Raw genomic sequence first — 19,520 nt, 5'->3', positions numbered from 1 at the left:
CTGACGTCGATAATTTTACATATCTGTGTTATCAATTAATAATAAGAAACACATCCTATATTATCGATTAATAGTAATATCACAATTTGCGGTGTTACATACGCGCGCGTTTGAGAAAAATTAAACGTCTTTATTTCGATTGTCAAACAAAGAGTTCTGTTTTGTTAATTATATTTATACAATCATGTGATAATAAGATATAAATGCTAATACATTGATTTTGAATTAAAAAATATAATATATGTATGTGTCATTAGCTCTCTGACGTCTGGAAATGATGCAATTGGAAGCGAAATGTTGCTGCAAAAACAAAGTAACCTTAATTGTTGCTTTTTAATTTTTATATTATTATTTACAAAAATACTCAGTAAAGCGAAGCTATTATATTTTTTATTAATATTTAGAAATAATTAAATTATATATAGGTATTATTTTATTATTTTTATTATGCAACAGAATATATAAAAAATGGAACAGAAACATTTTTATTTCTATATATATGTATAGTTATATAAAACACACTAATAATTCTTAGAAAACAGGAAATATATATAATATATTGATTAAAAATAATTAAAACAATGATAAGGGCAAAGTATATATATATCTCTTTCTTCTGAAAAAAACCAATTTCGACTGCGTGATAAAACGATGAGATTCACGATCACAAAATGTGATCGCGTGTTGTCCTATCGTTATTTGATTTTGCACACAAAACGGCTTTTCAGTCAACATATTTATTAATATCAAAATTCCACTCTTTGTACGATATCTCGCAGATATCGGTAATGAGCGTAAAATATGTCATTGGGTTATCAGAAATTACCAGAAATTTCATAACAGTCATCAAATTTTCATCAAATATATGTACATTTTCCAATATATTTAAATATTTGACGTCAATCATATATCTGCATCAGATAGAAAAAGAGAGAGAAAAAGTATGAGAATTATGTATTTAGGATAAAAAGTATGTCCTAGTTTAATATATACTTTCCAACATTCCAACTATTGTTAAAATCCAAAATATATATATATATATATATATATATATATATATATATGCTAAATACACTAAATAAAAATATATATAAAGAGCTGCTTTATTAATTATAAGTATTTTATTAACTCTAAATACACATTTTATTAAAAAATGTTATTTTACATCAGTACTCTTATCTTTCCAATAACATTTCATTCGTTTAGATTTCATCATCTACAAAATGCACCGAACTCGATCCCGCTCTCTGTTTGGAATTGCAAAAAATTATCGAGGTAATAAGCACACCTGGAAAAGGGCTGTTAGCCTGTGACGAGTCACCGGCAAGTTTGGATCAGAGATTCCAAGAGCTCGGTATAGAAAACACGGAAATCACAAGACGTGCTTATCGGGAGATGCTGTTGTCGGCTGATAAGGTCGCTACATATAATTGCGGTCAAAGTTTTAGATTACGTGGCAAAAACACACAACGCGATAGAATGTAAAAATAGCTTCAATATAGTAAACAACTTCTTACACTCAGTAATATTCAAAAGTATTAGCGTAAAACAATTAACGCAATTGAAAAATGTATTCTCTGCAAACAATAAAATAACAGTAAAAAACAGTCTCTTCTCTAATAGCACAACATATCCGAAAGATATTCAGAGAATATCCAGAGGACATTCGAACATTCTCAGGATGTTCTTTGAATGTCTTCGGGATATGTGTGCTAAGCTGTTAGGGTTTCTTCTTAATTATCGATATACATGTAAATTCGTTACAATTTTTGTTATTAAAAATACATTTATTATTCAGAAATAGGAATATGCAAAGATATTTTATATTCGTACCATTTTAAACTCTATATATCAGGTGTATAATATATATAAATAATATCAGCGAATATTAATTATTTCTCTTTTTCTCTAAATTAATATATAATTTTAGTACAATAACAACGTATAATATTTGATTTATTATATTTTTATTATACATATAATATTAATTTCTCATATATATTTTCGGTATTTCAGACTCAACTCTCGCGATACATAAGTGGCGTGATTCTACATCACGAAACGATCTATCAGAAAACATCGAAAGACGTGGAATTTGTCGAATTGCTGCGACAAAAAAACATTGTAGCCGGTGTCAAAGTCGATCGAGGCTTAGTGCCGCTCCATGGCACCGAGGACGAAAAAACCACACAAGGTCTGGACGATTTGAAGGAAAATTGTATTCGGTACAAAAAGGAGGGCTGTCATTTCGCCAAGTGGAGATGCATTTTTTCAATTTCGGAACGGTGTCCCAGTCAATTGGCTTTGAACACCAACGCAAACGTTCTCGCAAGGTGCCTAATTATTTCATATTCGTATTTGTTGCATAATAAACTTTATTTCATGAAACCTATATACATCTATATGCTTTTCACAATTGTGATAGAGGTACGATAATATTTGTTGTACATGGATTAAAATTCGCATTTAATTTGAAATTGTAAAAGAACAGTTTGCATATGGATAAACAGTTAGGAAACATATAGTCGTTACGCAACGTAGAATTCCCGTTGTGCAATGTCTAACATATTTTCGCTGATGTATTTTTGAATATCTCGTCTTATTCAGGTTCGCTAGCATCTGCCAGAGCGCGCGAATGGTTCCCATAGTAGAACCAGAAATATTGAGCAAAAGCGAATACGATTTAGATCGGGCATTGCAAGTTCACGAAAAGATGCTGTCCATTCTATTCCGTACTCTGAACGAACATCACGTGTACCTCGAGGGGATGATTTTGAAGCCAGCAATGGTGTTATCGGAAATTCAAAATCCCGCAAGATGCACCCCGCAGGTGTCATTTAACACATTTTGATAGAATAAAGCACATATACATATTGTGATTTTTATTCTTCTAAGAATATATTCTTTTTTAATATTTTTCTTAAAAAATTATAGTAATTTTAAATGTATTAAGATACTCCTATCATAAATATAAATTGATAATTTATATTAATAATTATTATTTTTGAAATGTAGAAACTTTGAAATTAAATTTCAAAAAATTTTTATATTAAATAAATAATTAATTCCGCGTAAATTGATATATGACAAAAATAATATTACAGAAAATAACTGCTTTTCAGATTGTCGCTGAATATACGCTAAGAGCATTACGAAGAACAGTTCCTGCAGCAGTTCCAGCAATCTTTTTTTTGAGCGGTGGTCAAAGTGATAAAGAAGCCGTACTAAATCTTAACGCAATTAACATGCACAATGATAAGAAACCATGGAGACTCAGTTTCTGTTACGGACGTGCTCTGCAGGTGCCTCAAAATTCACGTACCTTAAATAATTAAACTTATTTAATAACATCTTTCATCATAAATTCTTTGGCAAATTTGAGAATTCTTTCAAATTTATAATCTAAAAATTTGACTAGATTTTAAATTTCCAAATATATTAAAAAAATTTATGCAGTAAGAAAAGACAAGAATAATTTGAAATATCTTATAATAAAGTGTTGAAGCTTAAAAACTTGATTCATCTTTTCTGAAATTTACGTTTTGTTGTAGAATGCAGCGATGAAAATTTGGAGAAACAATCCGGAGAATGTAAATAAAGCTCGAGCGATCTTTCTTGAAAGAGCAAAGTTATGCTCCGAAGCATCTTTAGGAGAGTTACAATTAAACGAGAAGAACGACACGTGTACTCAAAACATCAATAATATCGTTTAATCGTAAGAACATTAAAAATTAAATTTATTATACACGAAGCACTTGTAAAATTTTACACAAATATATTACAAGCACATGTTTTTATTATACATAAAAAATGATAAAGGATAAAACTATTTTCTACATCTAATTTTCATACTTTTTGTTGGTATCAATAATTAAGTTTTTACATTTTTATTTTTTCTTATTAAAAAATATTCTTTAATAATTAAAAAATTAACTTTTATATATATATATATATATATATATATATCTTTTATTCAACTTTTCGTCGGTGGTTTTAAAATTGTACAAGTACCATATGAAAACGTATATGTATATAAAGAATAATAAATTATTTCACGTGATATTAAAGTCGCATGCCTACGAAAACATCATTTATTATTCAAAATATATATGTAGAAAAATTGAATAGCATAAACGTGTTTGCATTCACATTATCAGTACTTGCATTCGTGTATTCGAGAACGTATTAAAATTTCGACAACACATTGAATAAATATGATATAAAAAAAATGAGAAATTGGAGCTGAAAGTTCAAATCCTGAATTCTGACGAAATCATATCATTTGGAGTTCATTGATAAATAATGAGGTCTAAAGCAAGCAGGAGGCTCGAGTTCACTTTATCAGCAGACTTATCACTCGTGATTAGATTGTTTGAAAAAATAAGGGAGGCACGTCTCGACGTGATGATAAAGCGCGCATCAACGAATGTATCGAGTTTAATAGTGTTTAGAAAGCGCGCTTGTCAATTTTGGTGAAGATCGAGCAAGGTGCCCTTGACTGACCTTTAAAATAGCGGTTCTCAACGCGAAGCTCTCGTATGCTCGAACTTCTGTCTGTCTATGTACTGGTCGATATGTCGTCATCTCGAGTAATACTCCAATGCCCTCTTTCCTAGGTGGCTCATTCACCACGTGGTATACGGCAGTAACGTACCAAGCGAAAATATATCTTGTCAAACGATTATACAAGATACTCCAATATTGCATAAGACAGTTTTTAATTAATTGAGTTTAGCCGTGTTCATATATACACACGTATGTTTAGTCATGCGATGAGATAGTCAAATAATCAGCAAAATTATTCTGAAATAATATTTGATAATAAGGACGAAAGCGAATATTGATTGTCAGTTATATATCAAACTTTTTTCTGTTTCATATCACATACGCTTGTTATGCATTTCTCACATTTTTATCATTATTATCGCCGATCCTTTACAAATGTGTCTGAGAGAAATTGTGCAAGAGATTAAATTACATATTACTCTTTTGACTCCAGGTTTAAGGTCAAACGAGACCAGCTGATCGTCTGACCATCCCACATGATGAGTTGAGTACCCGTATAAATAAGCGAGCAGAGCGCATGCGTTCAACAAATACACTCTCGATCAGAAAGACTTTGAAACCGACAGCTCGCGTACTTCCTCTCAGTCGCACTCCAAGCATCAGCTGGATCCAACGCGGATTGACACGCACGATTTTCACACACAAATCAGTCCACATTTTCACAGACAGGTGAGTCTTGCATGCGCTATCACTCGGGAAGGTTCATGCCTTTCTTCGGAATATCGATCGTTTCGAGATTCGAGAGAAATACTCGAAATTTTACACGCTCAATTTTATCTATATAACGACCTTTGACCTTGACTGACATTTGATCGTCACCAATGTCGTGGCTCTCATCCGCTTGTTAATTGACGAGTATCAATCGACGTATATACATCATCCGTCTCTAAACCTTGCCTCGAAATCTTAACACGTCTTATCATTTCTAGCTCCAGAATTTCTATATGCACACACCATACACATGTCGCGTGACCTATCATATGACGTATATGAAAGATTTGCGCGAATCTCTTGTCAAACATGTGTGTTTATAGCAAAATTTAAATTTATCGAAATTGCATATCAGTTTCAATCTTTAAAGCTTTTAACCGGATAATATATATAATTATAAAAGATTTTTCACAACTACCGATATAATTAATGGTAAAGGTAAAATTATATTTTTGTTTTGAGAAACGTTTCTAAATCTCGATGTAAGATAGAAAATTTATTGATGTTTTTTAACATTTAATTTATGATAAAATAATAGACACGAAGAGATTATTCTTTCAGGTCATTTTTTCTACAATTTCTATTCTGATGATAATGATCACATGTTAATAAAGTGTACGGTATTTATGCTTGACAAAAATGTATACATATGCTATAAATTATATATTATACTATAAAAAATGACAAATAACATAATTATATCGCACTATTGAGAATATAATTTTTTATATAAAAAACTGACAAATATATTTGAAAAGATAGACTTTATATTTTTACCCAAAGTACAATTTTAGGACTCACGCCATTTGTCGGAATTAAAGCGCATAGATACATCAAAATTATATTATATTATATGTGATTATAAATTATTCCGCTATTCCATTCACATAAAGTGTTGAAAAAGTATTTATTTGTGCTTTAGAGAATTTTATTAAGCAAACTACAACTTTATTATGAGTTACGTCATTCACCTGAGAATCGGAAAAAGTGTCTCGTCACATGCAGTTGAGCACATTCACCTTCGTACACATGGTAACATACTAATACACGCTTCTGAAAGGGCACACATTCCGTACGATCGATAAGATTTGAGTGTGTAGTTCTAAGCACATGTATTTACTATATTTTTGAAAGATTATATTTTTTAATACGAAAAATTAAATGCAGACATTTTCTGTGACTAAAAACACTTCAGACTCATAAAACTCTTGAGAAAATAAATTGTTATTGCACAATTGCAGCATATAAAATAGATAAAAGTTATCTATGGACAAACATATATTTATTCAATATCTATATGAGTGAACATGCTGACAGATATTTTGACAAATGACGAAATAGTCACGTGCAAGTCGAATTATTAGCGCGTACCTATGTGCATCATGTGACAATTATTGGCGTGTATGCATGCATGCGCGAATGCACTTGCAGCTGTTGCACTCTCTCTCTCTAGCGTGTTACATTATATTATTATATGTATATTTTTTCAAATTATAAATATGCATGATCAAAATTATCACAATTACATTATATCTCTTGTATCTCAAAATCATTTTTTTTTTAATATTAGGAGAGAAAGAAATATTTGTTTTTTTAATATTTTTATTATAATTAAAATGGATAATTACAAAATGTTGACACTTGAAAATATTTTTCTTAAAAGAAAAAGGGAGGATAAAATTATATTTAAAATACTACAAAGGTGCTCATGCATTTTCTCACAAAAAAAATTGATCTACGTTTTCTATATGGTGCAGATTTTCTATTTTTCAAGAAAGGTAGATACACGTGTATGAAAATTGTTGCTATTTTACATTAATAATATTAAAATAAACTATTTCAAGTTTTAGCAATTTTATTTGACAATTCTCACTTTCACTTTCCTTCGATCTGATATAGTGATAATATTAAAAAAATATTGTTGGCCTAAATATATCTCGTCGCTATGCAAATTGCATTCGCGTTTGGCAAGTTAACAACTTCTACATCGCGCTATAATATGCACTTGTTTTCTCCGGTGATGCAATTCATTGAGTGCGCTGTTTTAAAAAAAGAGACTCTTTTTGCTATTTTATGGTTTTAAAAATTTGTTACGAGACTGAGTTTATATACACATATAGAGAAAGCTATTACTTGATACCTTGTGCAATATTCGTTTGCGTTACGTCAAAAATAATTTTTGCTGGTACAACTTGAAGCAATTTTCTAAATTAATTGTCAATAATTGCCAAAATTCTTAAAACTATGTGCATCTTTAGTCCTAAAGCGGTTTTAATAAATGATAATAAACGATGCGAATAGATTTAGTGGAAAATCTTACCTATTTAGTGGGTCTATTTATACAAAGTCAGCATCGCGAACTCGCGTAAACGCCTTGCGTGCTCCGAAAATAGCAAATGCGTTCGGAATTGGAATTTTCTGATGGTGAAGCTTTTCTAATCAGCTAAGAAATAAACGCGCAAGCGTATTTCGCGCAAACCTCCACGTTAGTCAACCGCAGCGCGGTTTCACCAGCCTTGTATGTATTATATTGACCGATCGAACAGAGGCTCAGTTTGCGAAGACCCCAGAGAAAATAATGCGGCAAAATCGCATCTTGCAACAGTAGCTTCCCATACTCGACGCACAATCGCCATTATATCGGCGTAAGACGCGGTAAAAATAATGCGTATACATAATTAAGCAAGTACAATCAGAAATATCCTTGTACTTGCCTCCGATTCGACATGCGCGTGGCTTAGCAAACATATCTTTGCATCGCATTGCGCCACGAAAGCGATTTACATAAGATCGTGCAATGCATACGGCGTTTTAATTTTTTTGGACATCAAATTATATCAAATATCTCTTCAAACAATAACCGCACATGACGTGCAAATTGCTTTTTATCCATTATAACTTTATTCCTCGTGCCGACTTCCGCGTCTCCTAGTATTTCATTTTTTTAATTCTATACTTTTCAGATGTTACTTGATAAAACCAAAAATTACAAAAACATTTAATTTGAAATTGAAAATAAACTTGGAAATTTCGCATTTTAAATAAATTATGAAATATAATCAGATAATGTAATTACATCTTATATTTATACCGTACTGTGCACGAAAATCATTTAGCGCTGCGGTCCAAATCCGTGGTTATTTTGGGCAGTTTATAACTGTCTCACACAATAAAAATAAAAATAACAGTTCTCATAGACTTTTTGTCGAAGGCCGTCATCCAGAATTTAGTTTGTATTCGATTACCTGCGCTATAATATTTTCAATCAATAGATTATATTTTTTTCTAATTTAGTTGTTTCCTAACTAAATCAATGATTTCCTCATATAAATTCCTCAATGCCTTCTAATATAAATTTATTTTATCAAAAGTGTACTTTGCATAACAAATTAGAAAAATGTTTCATTTTGTCAAGAGAAAAAAGAGAATTTAATTTTGATTAAATCTTGAAGCAAAACGAATCGCATCATATTTACGGTGCAATGCAAATGTTTTTTTTTTAATGATTGAGTATAGAAAAATAAAAATTTAATTAAATGTACAAATGAACAATTTCGAACTCTCGCAATTTTAGCTCACCATTTCATAGCAATTTTTGTTACAGTGACAACTGGATTGTGTGTAGTCTACACTTCCTTTAGCCTCCTATTTCTTTGTGATCATAAATTCTCATCTTTAGCCCCGCCGTGGATAACGTTACATTCTCCAGAGAGTTTTTCAAAACAACAAGAACAAACACGGCAACATTTCCGTATATAAATAAGTAATATTCTGAGATTTCAACAAAGTATCTCAAAATTATTCCAACACACCGGCAATAAATTGGGTTTACATGCGAAATAAATAAAATAGCATGCCACATTATTACTCTTTATTTATTGTTACTTGTTCTTACTGTGTTTCATAATACTTTTCTTCTTCAGGTATCCTCGGTCCGCGATCGAAAAATTGAATAATTTAACAATGGTTTCACTTTTATTTTTTTCAAAGTTTGACAAAATTGATTTTAAAGAATTTAAACTGAATTTAATCACAAATTGTGAGTTTATACATCATTTTTTCCCTACTTCTTAAGAAAAAGTTTTGCATCAAACTCTTCAATTTTTTCAATAATTATACATAATAATTAAATTATAATATTTTTCGCGTTTATATTCGTTTTCATTAATAATTTATAATCACATTCTCACCGAGATCGAGAAAATTAGTCCAATTTGCTGTTGAACTTTTTTTAGATCAAACGGAGCAACGATTGGCTAACTTATAGAACCAAAACCAACTAACTATAACCGGTACCGATTCCATGATGAATAAGTGTGCGCGTTTCAGGTCATGTGATGCGAAGGGTAAATTCAGGGTGAACGCAGGGTGAACGCAGGGTGAGGAACAGGAGCACTCGCAGGAAGAGAGAGAGAGCGCGCGCGCACGCACCCCGAGGACGTCTGCGCGTGCTGCATTGCGGCTAGCTCGTCCTCTCTCTCTTTCTCTCTCTCTCTCTCTCTCTCTCTCTCACCCTCCTTTCCCTCGCGTCGCGTCGGTATACAACGGTGCAGGACACCCCTCGTGCATCCACCCCTTCCCGTCGTTTTCGCCTTTCTTCGATTCTCCCTGTCTTGTGCGGCGTACGGCACGGCTGCAGTGCACTACTGCAGGCCAGGTACACCACCCATCCGCCCGTCATCCCCCTTCCTTCTCCATCAGCAGGGGTTGGGTGGAATGCGTCTCGGCGAAAACGACACAGTCGGCGAGTCGCGGCCGGACGAGACGCGCTCGCCAGATTCGTTCGCTGTCTCGAGAACGCAACGCGAACGAGATGTAGTCGAACAAGGGGATATTAAGCCGCGCCGGGGGCTTAACGCCACCCTCGTCCCCGTAGTCCACTTTCTCTCTCTCTCTTTTTTAGTTTACTTCTCTTTCTCTCTTTCTTCATCGTATTCGGTGCTCGATTCGTCGTTGATTGATTAAAGATGCTCGATTGAATCGCTCGCTGTCGCGGCTCTCTCGTTTCGCGAGAAGTGACGAGGGCGTAAGCAAGTGCAAAACGCCGATCATCTGGAAAAAAAACGATAATTGTAATACGTAAGGTATATAATATATATACCACGTTTATTCCACGTCTAATCGAATAACGCGTCCCACAACGAGATGAGAGACGCTACGCGTTCGCGACGAAGCTGCCCTGCTTCTTCGATCATCCCGTTAAGTCCTCGAGAGAGATAAGAGAGCTATGATGTTGTCCCGTGTGACATTCGGTTTTAAGAGATCGATATATTTTTATTCTACGGTACGGTCTTTCGGTCTTTATCTCTATAATCTTTAAAAGCCTTGGCTCTCGGTTATGTTTCGTTAATCGACGACAAACGCACATTCTCGCTATAATCCGATAAAGGAGTTACGGGTAAGAATAAGTGAGCACGATTCCTCCTTGAATCGATAGATTTGCAATTGTGTATAAATTTATTTCATTTTTTTTTTTTTTACTTTTATCAAAGCGGCCGATAATTGTCATCCATCAATGATTCGAACTTTTCAATCAGCTTTGCATCAGTTTTAATCATTTCCCGACTCATCGAAGACGCAATTTAATTCGATACAATGAGGATTATTGTTAACGATAAGGAAAACCGAATCATCGTCGATGTATGCGATTTTACGATAGAACACTAATTTGTGCGTTACAGAAAATGGTCGCAGAAACGTACAGTAAGGCCAATCCCGAGCTGAAGGAAGAACTAAGCGCGATCGCTCAACAGATCGTCGAACCAGGCAGGGGTATCCTAGCCGCCGATGAGTCGACCTCGACAATTGGCAAACGTCTTCAGGATATCAACGTTGAGAACAACGAGGACAACCGCAGAGCTTATAGGCAACTTCTTTTCACTACAACGAAAGTACGTCTGATTAGTAAAAAATTGAATATAAAAAAATGTTGCTTTCAGTGAGAATATTTATCTTTTAAAATATAAACTATGTTAAATTCATTCGAAATGAATCACTTGTATATTCTCTTTGCAAAAGAATCCACGTTACATTTAAACAATTTCGCTTGAACGAAACATCACAATCGTAATAAATACGTTTGACCTCGCTTTTCCTTAGGATGTTATCGGACAGCACATCTCCGGAGTGATCCTCTTCCACGAAACTCTCTATCAGAAGGCCGACGACGGCACGCCGTTTGTCGAGCTACTGAAGCAGCGCAATATCATCCCCGGCATCAAGGTCGACAAAGGTATTGTGCCGCTCTTCGGCACGGATAACGAATGCACAACCCAGGGTCTCGATGACCTCCAGGCGCGTTGCGTCCAGTACAAGAAGGACGGCTGCCACTTTGCCAAATGGCGATGCGTGCTGAAGATCACGAAGGACACGCCGAGCAAACTTGCCATCTTGGAGAACGCAAATGTGCTGGCCCGTTACGCTTCCATCTGTCAGAGCGCCAGGATCGTGCCGATCGTGGAACCCGAGATTCTGCCCGATGGTGACCATGATCTCGCTCGTTGTCAGCAGGTCACGGAAGAGGTCCTCGCAGCCGTTTACAAGGTGCCGCTTATTTCTACATTATTTAGAAAATTAAATTGCAACCGCAGTTCCGCTTTGTTCCAGATTCATTATCTACTCCTAATAGCACATAGCCGAAGGATATTCAGAGGATATCTAGAGGACATTCGAACGTCCTCAGGATGTTCTCTGAACATTTTCGGGATATGTGTTCTGTTAGGGATATATTAATAAAGCACATGATTTTAAATTGAAAGATCAAGATATTGTTTTAAGAATCACTTGTACACAATGAATTTATTGAAAATCATAGTCTTTCAATGATGTTCAAAAAACTGACTGAACTTTGATTAGTAAGCTTGATGTAATATTTATTTTTATTTTTTCAGGCACTCTCAGATCACCATGTATACCTCGAGGGAACGCTGCTCAAGCCCAATATGGTGACGCCGGGCCAGAGCTGTCCGACGAGAGCGACTCCCCAGCAGATCGCTGCCGCTACGGTGACAGCGTTGAGACGTACCGTACCAGCAGCGGTACCCGGCATCACCTTCCTCAGCGGTGGTCAGTCCGAGGAGGAGGCGTCGGTCAATCTGGACGCCATCAATAAGCACCCAGCAAAGAAACCTTGGGCGTTGACCTTCAGCTACGGACGTGCTCTTCAAGCTTCCGTACTTCGCGCATGGCAAGGCAAAGCTGATCAGGTCTCCGCTGGCCAGCAAGAGTTGCTTAAGAGAGCCAAGGTAAATATACGATGATAAGCACACGATAAAACGTCGGAAAGTTGTGCATTTATCGAGACGTTATTTAATACCGAAGCTTTATTAATTGCTGTTACGACTCTTAATTATTATTGTAATTTTTAAGCAATACAATTATTTTTTATCGTGTAACCAATTTGATTCTGCCAAACATGTAATGTGTATATAATATTATAACTGATATTAATAGAGATTAGAAAACAACAAAATTTATTTTTTCATACATGTTAAAATTAACTAAAAAATGTCGTTCTCTTCGATACTTTATATTTAAATATTTGTATATAATTTATTGCTACGATAGTAATTGAGAGTTGAAATAGTATTTATAATTAAATTGCGTGTATAAATTTGAGTTTGCACCAAGCACCAACTATTTATATTGCACATTTACATCTTTTATTCACTTATTCTCACTTATGCATCTGTAGATATATGTACATAGTTGTCATTAACTGTTTATCTTTCACAATCTTTATAGTCTTTCTATTTTGCTTTTTAAAATGATTGTTTTTATGGTTTTAATGGTTGTTGAATTGCGCGCTTTGTACTTTTATTCAATTTCTTCTATATACTCAATGCAAGCAAGAAAAGAATAATTTTGTGGTTTTCTCTAACTGCCTAATTGTTAATCACTTCTAGTCATACTTGAGTGTTTTTTTTTCTTTTGCATGTCTATGTAATGTGTGCTTATTTAGGCAAACACCGCAGCTTCCCAAGGCAAATACGTCGCTGGTAGCATTTCTAGCAAAGCTGCTCACACCACTCTTTTCACCTCAACTCTCGACTTCTAAAAATTTCTTTTTTTTTGCATTTTCTATAACGGTAAGTATGGATCTTAATATCTCGAATGTTGGCTTTTCTTGCTAATCTTTCTCTATTTTCTGTAATAAATCATTGATTTTTAATTGTAAAAAGTGACAAAACTTGTTTGCAGTATTTGCCCTCAAATATGCTGTCTCCGTTTATCATGAAATTTTATTTTGCATTTGCTTGTTTGAAAGGGACAATTAATAAAAACTATGTTTTTTCTGTTTCTACAATAGGCTAATAGCGATTCGGCACTTGGCAAATATGCGGGTGGTGTCACTGGCGCCGCAGGAGATGCAGCACTTTTCATCGCCAACCACGCGTATTAGATTCATCTATAGAGAAATTCGATGTAAGAGAGAGAATACCGTTAGAAACGTGGAATATTAAAACCTATCGTTGGAAGCACTTTGCAAGATCATCGTTGTCACCGTCCTTCAAGTTGCGCGAAAGAAGAGAGATTTTCCTCGGGGACGAACAAAACGCACACAAAGCCGGAAGTTGTAAACAAATTCTTACTTTTTTCTGCTTTTAAATATAGATTATTTCTCACGGAAATAATCTACATTTTTTAATCGAGTTTTAAGCAGCCTTTTACGTTTTACATAAAATCTTTTATAGTGATTTCTGTCGATTGATTGTGAGTATAATTTTTAATTGCTTCGCGGCTGTGATTTGATTCGTCGCTTGTTAAATCGATATTTGTGAGATTTTACCAATGAAATCTATCCTATTGGAACAAACTATTATTATTCAGTCACATAATTTTTTTTTTAAAAAAGATTATAAAGAAGAAATTTATATTTCTTTTTAACGATTTATAAAAATTTTCATTTAAATATGACAGAGAATATCAGAGAATAGTTTCTTCATACAGTTTGATATATAAAGAAATATATAAAGAAAGAAACAAGGACAATATTTTTCCGATTTTATCTAATTTATAATTAAGTTGGAAAATATGTTGCAAGAATTGATAAATAATTCAATAAACAAATAATTTTCATAATAAATGTATATAATCAAGTTTGAAATCAATTTTTTACGCAAGCAATAATTAATTTCTTGTCAGTGCATACTACTTTCGCTATTGTTTCGATTCGCCCAACAATCAATAATTTGACGAGATCCGATTCCATCGGCATTAAATGATCGAAGGACGAAGATCGAAATGTTACACACCGAACGCGAGTATATTTTGCATTGACATTCGATATTATATATACACATACAATACGTATTATTATTATATTCTATAATAAAAAAATGAATACACGCATACACATACACTCACACACATACATACATACATATATATATTGTCAATGTCGTTAATACGGTATTCTACGCGTATAAAATAAAAAGATATACAAAAAAGAAATAATATGCAAAATAAAGCGAATATTATAAATGTTGTTTAATAGCGACTGTGTCGAATATATTACGAAATCGTGCTATATATATTGTGTCATCTATACTTATAATAATATATATTATATGTATCTTGCATAGACACCTATAAGTAATCTATTGAGAATTATCTCTCGGTGTTAAATATATCTGTATAAATATTTTCATTGTAATCTAGGTCACCAAATACAACTGTGGAGGGCAAAAAAATTGCTTGATTTATTTGAAAATTTCCCCTAAATAAATAAATAAATAAATATAAAATATAAATAATATATACATGAATAAATTAATAAAGTTTATAAATATTGATAAAGAGAATGTAATGCTAATGATATATGATAATAATATATGTATAATATAAAAAAATGAGTTTTATATAATGTACTTTGTATATACATATGTATCATACATATAAGGGTGTGTTCAAAAATCTTACTCGTAGGGTAAAGACCAGAGGATTTCTTTATTCGATTGGTTCTCAAATGCTATTATACTTGACAGATAAAAATTCTGAACACACTCCAGAAGAAAGGTAGACGGGCAATACACCTCGGGACATTCCGTCAACGTAGCTCGGATGGGCTCGGGTTGTATATATTCAAAAGGACTACAAACAAACATAAAAACTTAATTTTATATGTTAAAATTGACTTAAAAATTAAATATACCCGAAAAATTAAAGAAATGCTCAATGATGGAAGAAGAGCCTGAAGTGGTGGAGCATTTTTTTGGAGTATATCTATTGTATTGCATCAATCCAAAATACAGTGGTAGAACATATATAGGTTATACTGTAGATCCAAAACGCAGGATCAAGCAACATAATGCTGGTAAGAAATATGGTGGGGCTTGGAAAACTAGCAACAAAGGACCATGGTAAGCATTAATATATACATTTATTTTTTTCCTATTATACAGCAAATTTTATCTATTTATCTACCTTCTAAATAAATTAATAAATTGAAATAAATACTTTCCATGCATATACATTCTAAATTCTGATCATTGTTATATTTAGGAACATGGTTTTGATTGTTCATGGATTCCCGAATAGCACTTCTGCACTCAGAGTAAGTTTTCAGTGATAAAAGATAAGTGTGAATTATATATATATATATATATATATATATATATATATATATATATATATATTAAAATAGGTGTATATTTGAATGTGTATGACATTTAAATTTTAGTTTGAATGGGCTTGGCAGCATCCACACGAGAGTAGGCGGCTGAAACATATTCCCAAGAAGAAGTCGATTCAAAAGAAATTTGATTTCTGTTTGACAGTTCTGTCTGAAATGTTGAAAGTTGGGCCTTGGTGCCGTTTACCCTTGACATTGCGTTGGTTGGATTACGAATTTTCCACCCGCTATCGCGGATGTATATCTTTACCATTACACATGCCTATATGCTATGGCAAAGTTACTAGTTGTAAACCTAAGCCAGCACAAATTATAAAAACAGATAATATTTTATCACAAGAGTCACATTTATTAGTAGAAAATTCACCTATATTTTGTTTTCTTTGTGGCTCAAATATGACGGAGAAAGAGTCTGTCACTTGTATAAAACCAAATTGTTTTTTAATTGTACACTTAATCTGTTTAGCAAAAATATTCAGCAAAGATGGAATGATCTTACCCCTTGAAGGCACTTGTCCTACATGCAAAACTAGTATTCTCTGGGGAGATCTTATAAAAAAAAAGAAAGGATGTTATCAAAATGTCGGCGAAAACACCGATTTTTCTTCTAGCGATAGTGACATTTAAACATTTCAAGTAATGTGACATAATTTGTATATAAAAAATACGATTTTTATCAAATTTTTATTTAATTTAGTTTATTGTAACAGATCATATAATATCATTAATGAATCATCTGTTATCTCGTTAACATATATCGTTAAAGACCGATAAGAGAAAAATTGTACATAAATATTTTTATATAATATATGTCATTTAATACATATGTGTCCATATATTACAGTAGTTTTATTTCAGCATCTGAAATCCTTATGTATATATTTCTCTTCTCTCCGTACGTCTATTTACTTTTACAAAATTTCACTTGCAATGTTATCATGTTGTATACAATGTTATTAGATTAACGTTATATGGTCAACAACGTGAATACACTACGCTATATCGACCTTAATTCGAACAATGTGTGACATGTAAAACGTTAACTGTTACACAGGTGCATTAGTGATTTCTATTCGGTGGACATTATTGTGTAATTAGCACGCGCCAAACCGTTAGTAGAACTCGTACGTGATCAAGCAATACCATTCACGAAGTGTATGCAAAGAGTAAGAACGTCAAAAAATACATTCTTTCTCTTTCTCGGTCCTAGATTCGTAGTCGCGTATTGATTTTCTCACACATTTAGCAACAGTAATATATTATACGGACTAATTCATACATTCTAATAGAAGCATAAATAATAAGAATTCTATTTGTCAATATTTAATTCTTCAAGAAAGGTAACGTAATAATTTTTCTTCAATTTTTTTCTTTTTGATGACGCAAAGCTTTGTCCTTTTACGTATATATAAAAGTTTATATATTTCGGAAAAAAGTCTCCATATTTAATCATATATATACAATAATTATGCATAAAATATGTCCATATATGTTCTTTCTCTTTTACAATTTCTGTATATGTGTGTACATACAGGAAAAATAATAAAAAGAATATAATGGAAAAATATTAAAAGAATAATTTTAGCATTGTTTTTTTATAGAAAAAGTAAGATTTAAAAAATGAAAAATTACTATAATGAGAAAATTATTATTATAACAACAGAAACTATACAAGAGATTATACATTTTACACACAATTATATACATATATGTATAATATATAATATAATGTTACATAAAGATTATATATGTATAGACTTTCTTCCGCGGGATATGCATAATGTTAAATTAAAAATATTATTACTTAAAGATAGAATAAATAAATAAATAATTACAACTTTGTTAATATATAGTAATAAACGCACTTTCCGTTTTACATTTACCGATATCGATATACAGAATATTTTTCATAAATGCAAACGTAGTAATTTTATTACATGTTTGAGCTGATTATTTTGAAAGTGGTTCACAGTTCTACATTTTAATTCATTTCAACGAGGTGCGAAATAAAGTAATAAAACCGTTGCGTCTTATCAAGATGACCGCGAAGCTAATGGTTCTTGCAAACATTTTCCAAACATAAACATGAAATTTATTTCTAGATTTTTATTTTTATAGAGATTATTATCGCGATTAGCAGATACGAATTTCATCGAACCGAGACCAACGGAATTGATGGGTACGATACGGAGTAAAACGGAAAGCGGTAACGAACGATTTGCTATCCATATCTCCACCTGTGGTAACCGATGCGCATCCATTAGCTTTACCGAAATTACGGATAACGGTACGGAAGACTTAAAAAGCCTCTCGCGCGCGAGCTCGACGGACTCACGTCTGAATCATAATCCGGTTGTTGCGCCATACGAGTGACTATTTATATTTTCCAATATTTCACGTTATTGTGATAAGTAATGTAAAATATAAAAAAAGAGAGAGAAAGAGCCTTTTTAATTCCATTGCCAACATTGTTAAGTTATATCTTTCTCGGAATCTCTTTTATACAAAGTTTGTTAAACATCATAAATTGATATCTTTTTATACAATTCTTATTTATCCTTCAATAGGCTACAATATCTTGCTAATAAAAAATAATCAGAATATTATAACTTTTTCAGGTATTGATTTACTTCATTCCGTTTGATTCCGGTAATTTTTCTAAGACGCAAGGCTATAGTAAAGAAATGATGTCTTATTATTCGAATCGATCGATTTTGTCGAAATAACGATACGATCGTCTTCGAAAACGCGCGCGCGATAATGAAGTAGGCTAGATGCGAAATCTACTCTAAAATAAATCAGGTACGAAACCGCCGACATCGTCGCCGTAATCTTCGTAGTCTTCGGCTCCAGGTGGCACGAAAATTCCGCCGAGTACACCCGAAAGATTTTCACCCAACCCCATTGCCGAAGCTACCCCGAAGACCAATCTCATCATCAGCAATCGCATAAAGTTCACCACGTTGGTCTCTTTGCTCTGCAGCGACAGCTGCGTCGTCTTTTTCGATCTACCCTCTGCATATCGCATCTGTGAATTATGAGACAATTTTCCGAGTGTTGCCAAAGAGCGATTAAAAATTTCGAAAGGAAAATTTACTCGTATAAAAAAAAGTTTATCGATCGTAAACATTTTACAATGATAATAATAAAATGGAATTTTTTGTTAATATATACTCTATCAAATTTCAGACTAACATGACTGACAAAAGGTGATTCGAAGGCGACTCGAATCTTGAAGAGAGCGGAAGGAATTTGAGGAAATTTAAGGAAAAACTCACGCTCGTGCAGACGAGTAGAACTCCTAGGAAAACTATCCTTGCTCTCATGTTGATGCGCTGGTTAGTAGTAGGCTCCTACGTGCGGATAATCACTTTTGGGCAACGAGTTTTGGGGAGCGGCCGGTGACTCGCGAGAGGGATCGGCGTTCACCCTGGGAAAAGAGTACGTAGGACGTAGTCGCGATATTTGCATATGAGACATCCGAGACGAAAGCAAGGAAGAAGAACGATCTATCGCGCTACGTTCGCCGAGTAGAACTGAGCGAGGAAAATCGAGCGAACGGCCAGTCTCTGGATCTGCGCGAGAGTCCGCGCTCTTTTTGTCCATCGCA

The 19,520-nt window shown here is 33.3% G+C and overlaps 4 protein-coding genes across 6 annotated transcripts; 3 read left to right on the top strand and 1 right to left on the bottom strand.

The window, feature by feature from the left end:
* The first annotated feature begins 198 nt into the window (after positions 1-198).
* Positions 199-5,235, top strand: LOC114933059 (fructose-bisphosphate aldolase). Its single transcript, XM_029305493.2, has 7 exons — positions 199-313; positions 1,207-1,416; positions 2,017-2,333; positions 2,608-2,830; positions 3,123-3,302; positions 3,552-3,715; positions 5,000-5,235. Exons 1-6 carry the CDS (start codon positions 275-277, stop codon positions 3,711-3,713), a joined length of 1,131 nt encoding a protein of 376 aa, XP_029161326.2. The 5' UTR covers positions 199-274; the 3' UTR covers positions 3,714-3,715; positions 5,000-5,235.
* Ald1 (fructose-bisphosphate aldolase) lies at positions 5,085-15,032 on the top strand. Of its 3 annotated transcripts, none has more exons than XM_029305494.2 (6): positions 5,085-5,235; positions 10,959-11,168; positions 11,377-11,820; positions 12,168-12,521; positions 13,238-13,364; positions 13,586-13,700. In XM_029305494.2, the coding sequence occupies exons 2-5, from the start codon at positions 10,962-10,964 to the stop codon at positions 13,331-13,333; spliced, it is 1,101 nt and encodes a 366-aa protein (XP_029161327.1). In that variant the 5' UTR covers positions 5,085-5,235; positions 10,959-10,961; the 3' UTR covers positions 13,334-13,364; positions 13,586-13,700. The 3 variants fall into 3 exon arrangements, with proteins under 3 accessions (XP_029161327.1, XP_029161329.1, XP_029161328.1); XM_029305495.2 differs by lacking the exon at positions 5,085-5,235 and adding an exon at positions 10,002-10,675; XM_029305496.2 differs by lacking the exon at positions 13,238-13,364 and having other exon boundaries at positions 5,087-5,235; positions 13,586-15,032.
* A 58-nt stretch (positions 15,033-15,090) lies between these two features.
* On the top strand, positions 15,091-16,749 carry slx1 (structure-specific endonuclease subunit SLX1). Its single transcript, XM_029305564.2, has 3 exons — positions 15,091-15,638; positions 15,781-15,832; positions 15,959-16,749. The coding sequence occupies exons 1-3, from the start codon at positions 15,454-15,456 to the stop codon at positions 16,535-16,537; spliced, it is 816 nt and encodes a 271-aa protein (XP_029161397.1). The 5' UTR covers positions 15,091-15,453; the 3' UTR covers positions 16,538-16,749.
* A 921-nt stretch (positions 16,750-17,670) lies between these two features.
* LOC114933121 (uncharacterized) lies at positions 17,671-19,476 on the bottom strand. Its single transcript, XM_029305601.2, has 2 exons — positions 19,189-19,476; positions 17,671-18,938 (listed from the first exon to the last, which is right to left on the bottom strand). The coding sequence occupies exons 1-2, from the start codon at positions 19,234-19,236 to the stop codon at positions 18,699-18,701; spliced, it is 288 nt and encodes a 95-aa protein (XP_029161434.1). The 5' UTR covers positions 19,237-19,476; the 3' UTR covers positions 17,671-18,698.
* Between the last annotated feature and the right edge of the window lie 44 nt (positions 19,477-19,520).

Source organism: Nylanderia fulva, unplaced genomic scaffold (genome assembly GCF_048542155.1).
Source record: "Nylanderia fulva isolate GAGA-0341 unplaced genomic scaffold, ASM4854215v1 Scaffold29, whole genome shotgun sequence".
NCBI lineage: Eukaryota > Metazoa > Arthropoda > Insecta > Hymenoptera > Formicidae > Nylanderia > Nylanderia fulva.
The sequence above is the reverse complement of the archived record's forward strand: the minus strand, read 5'-3'. Positions and strand labels throughout refer to the sequence as shown.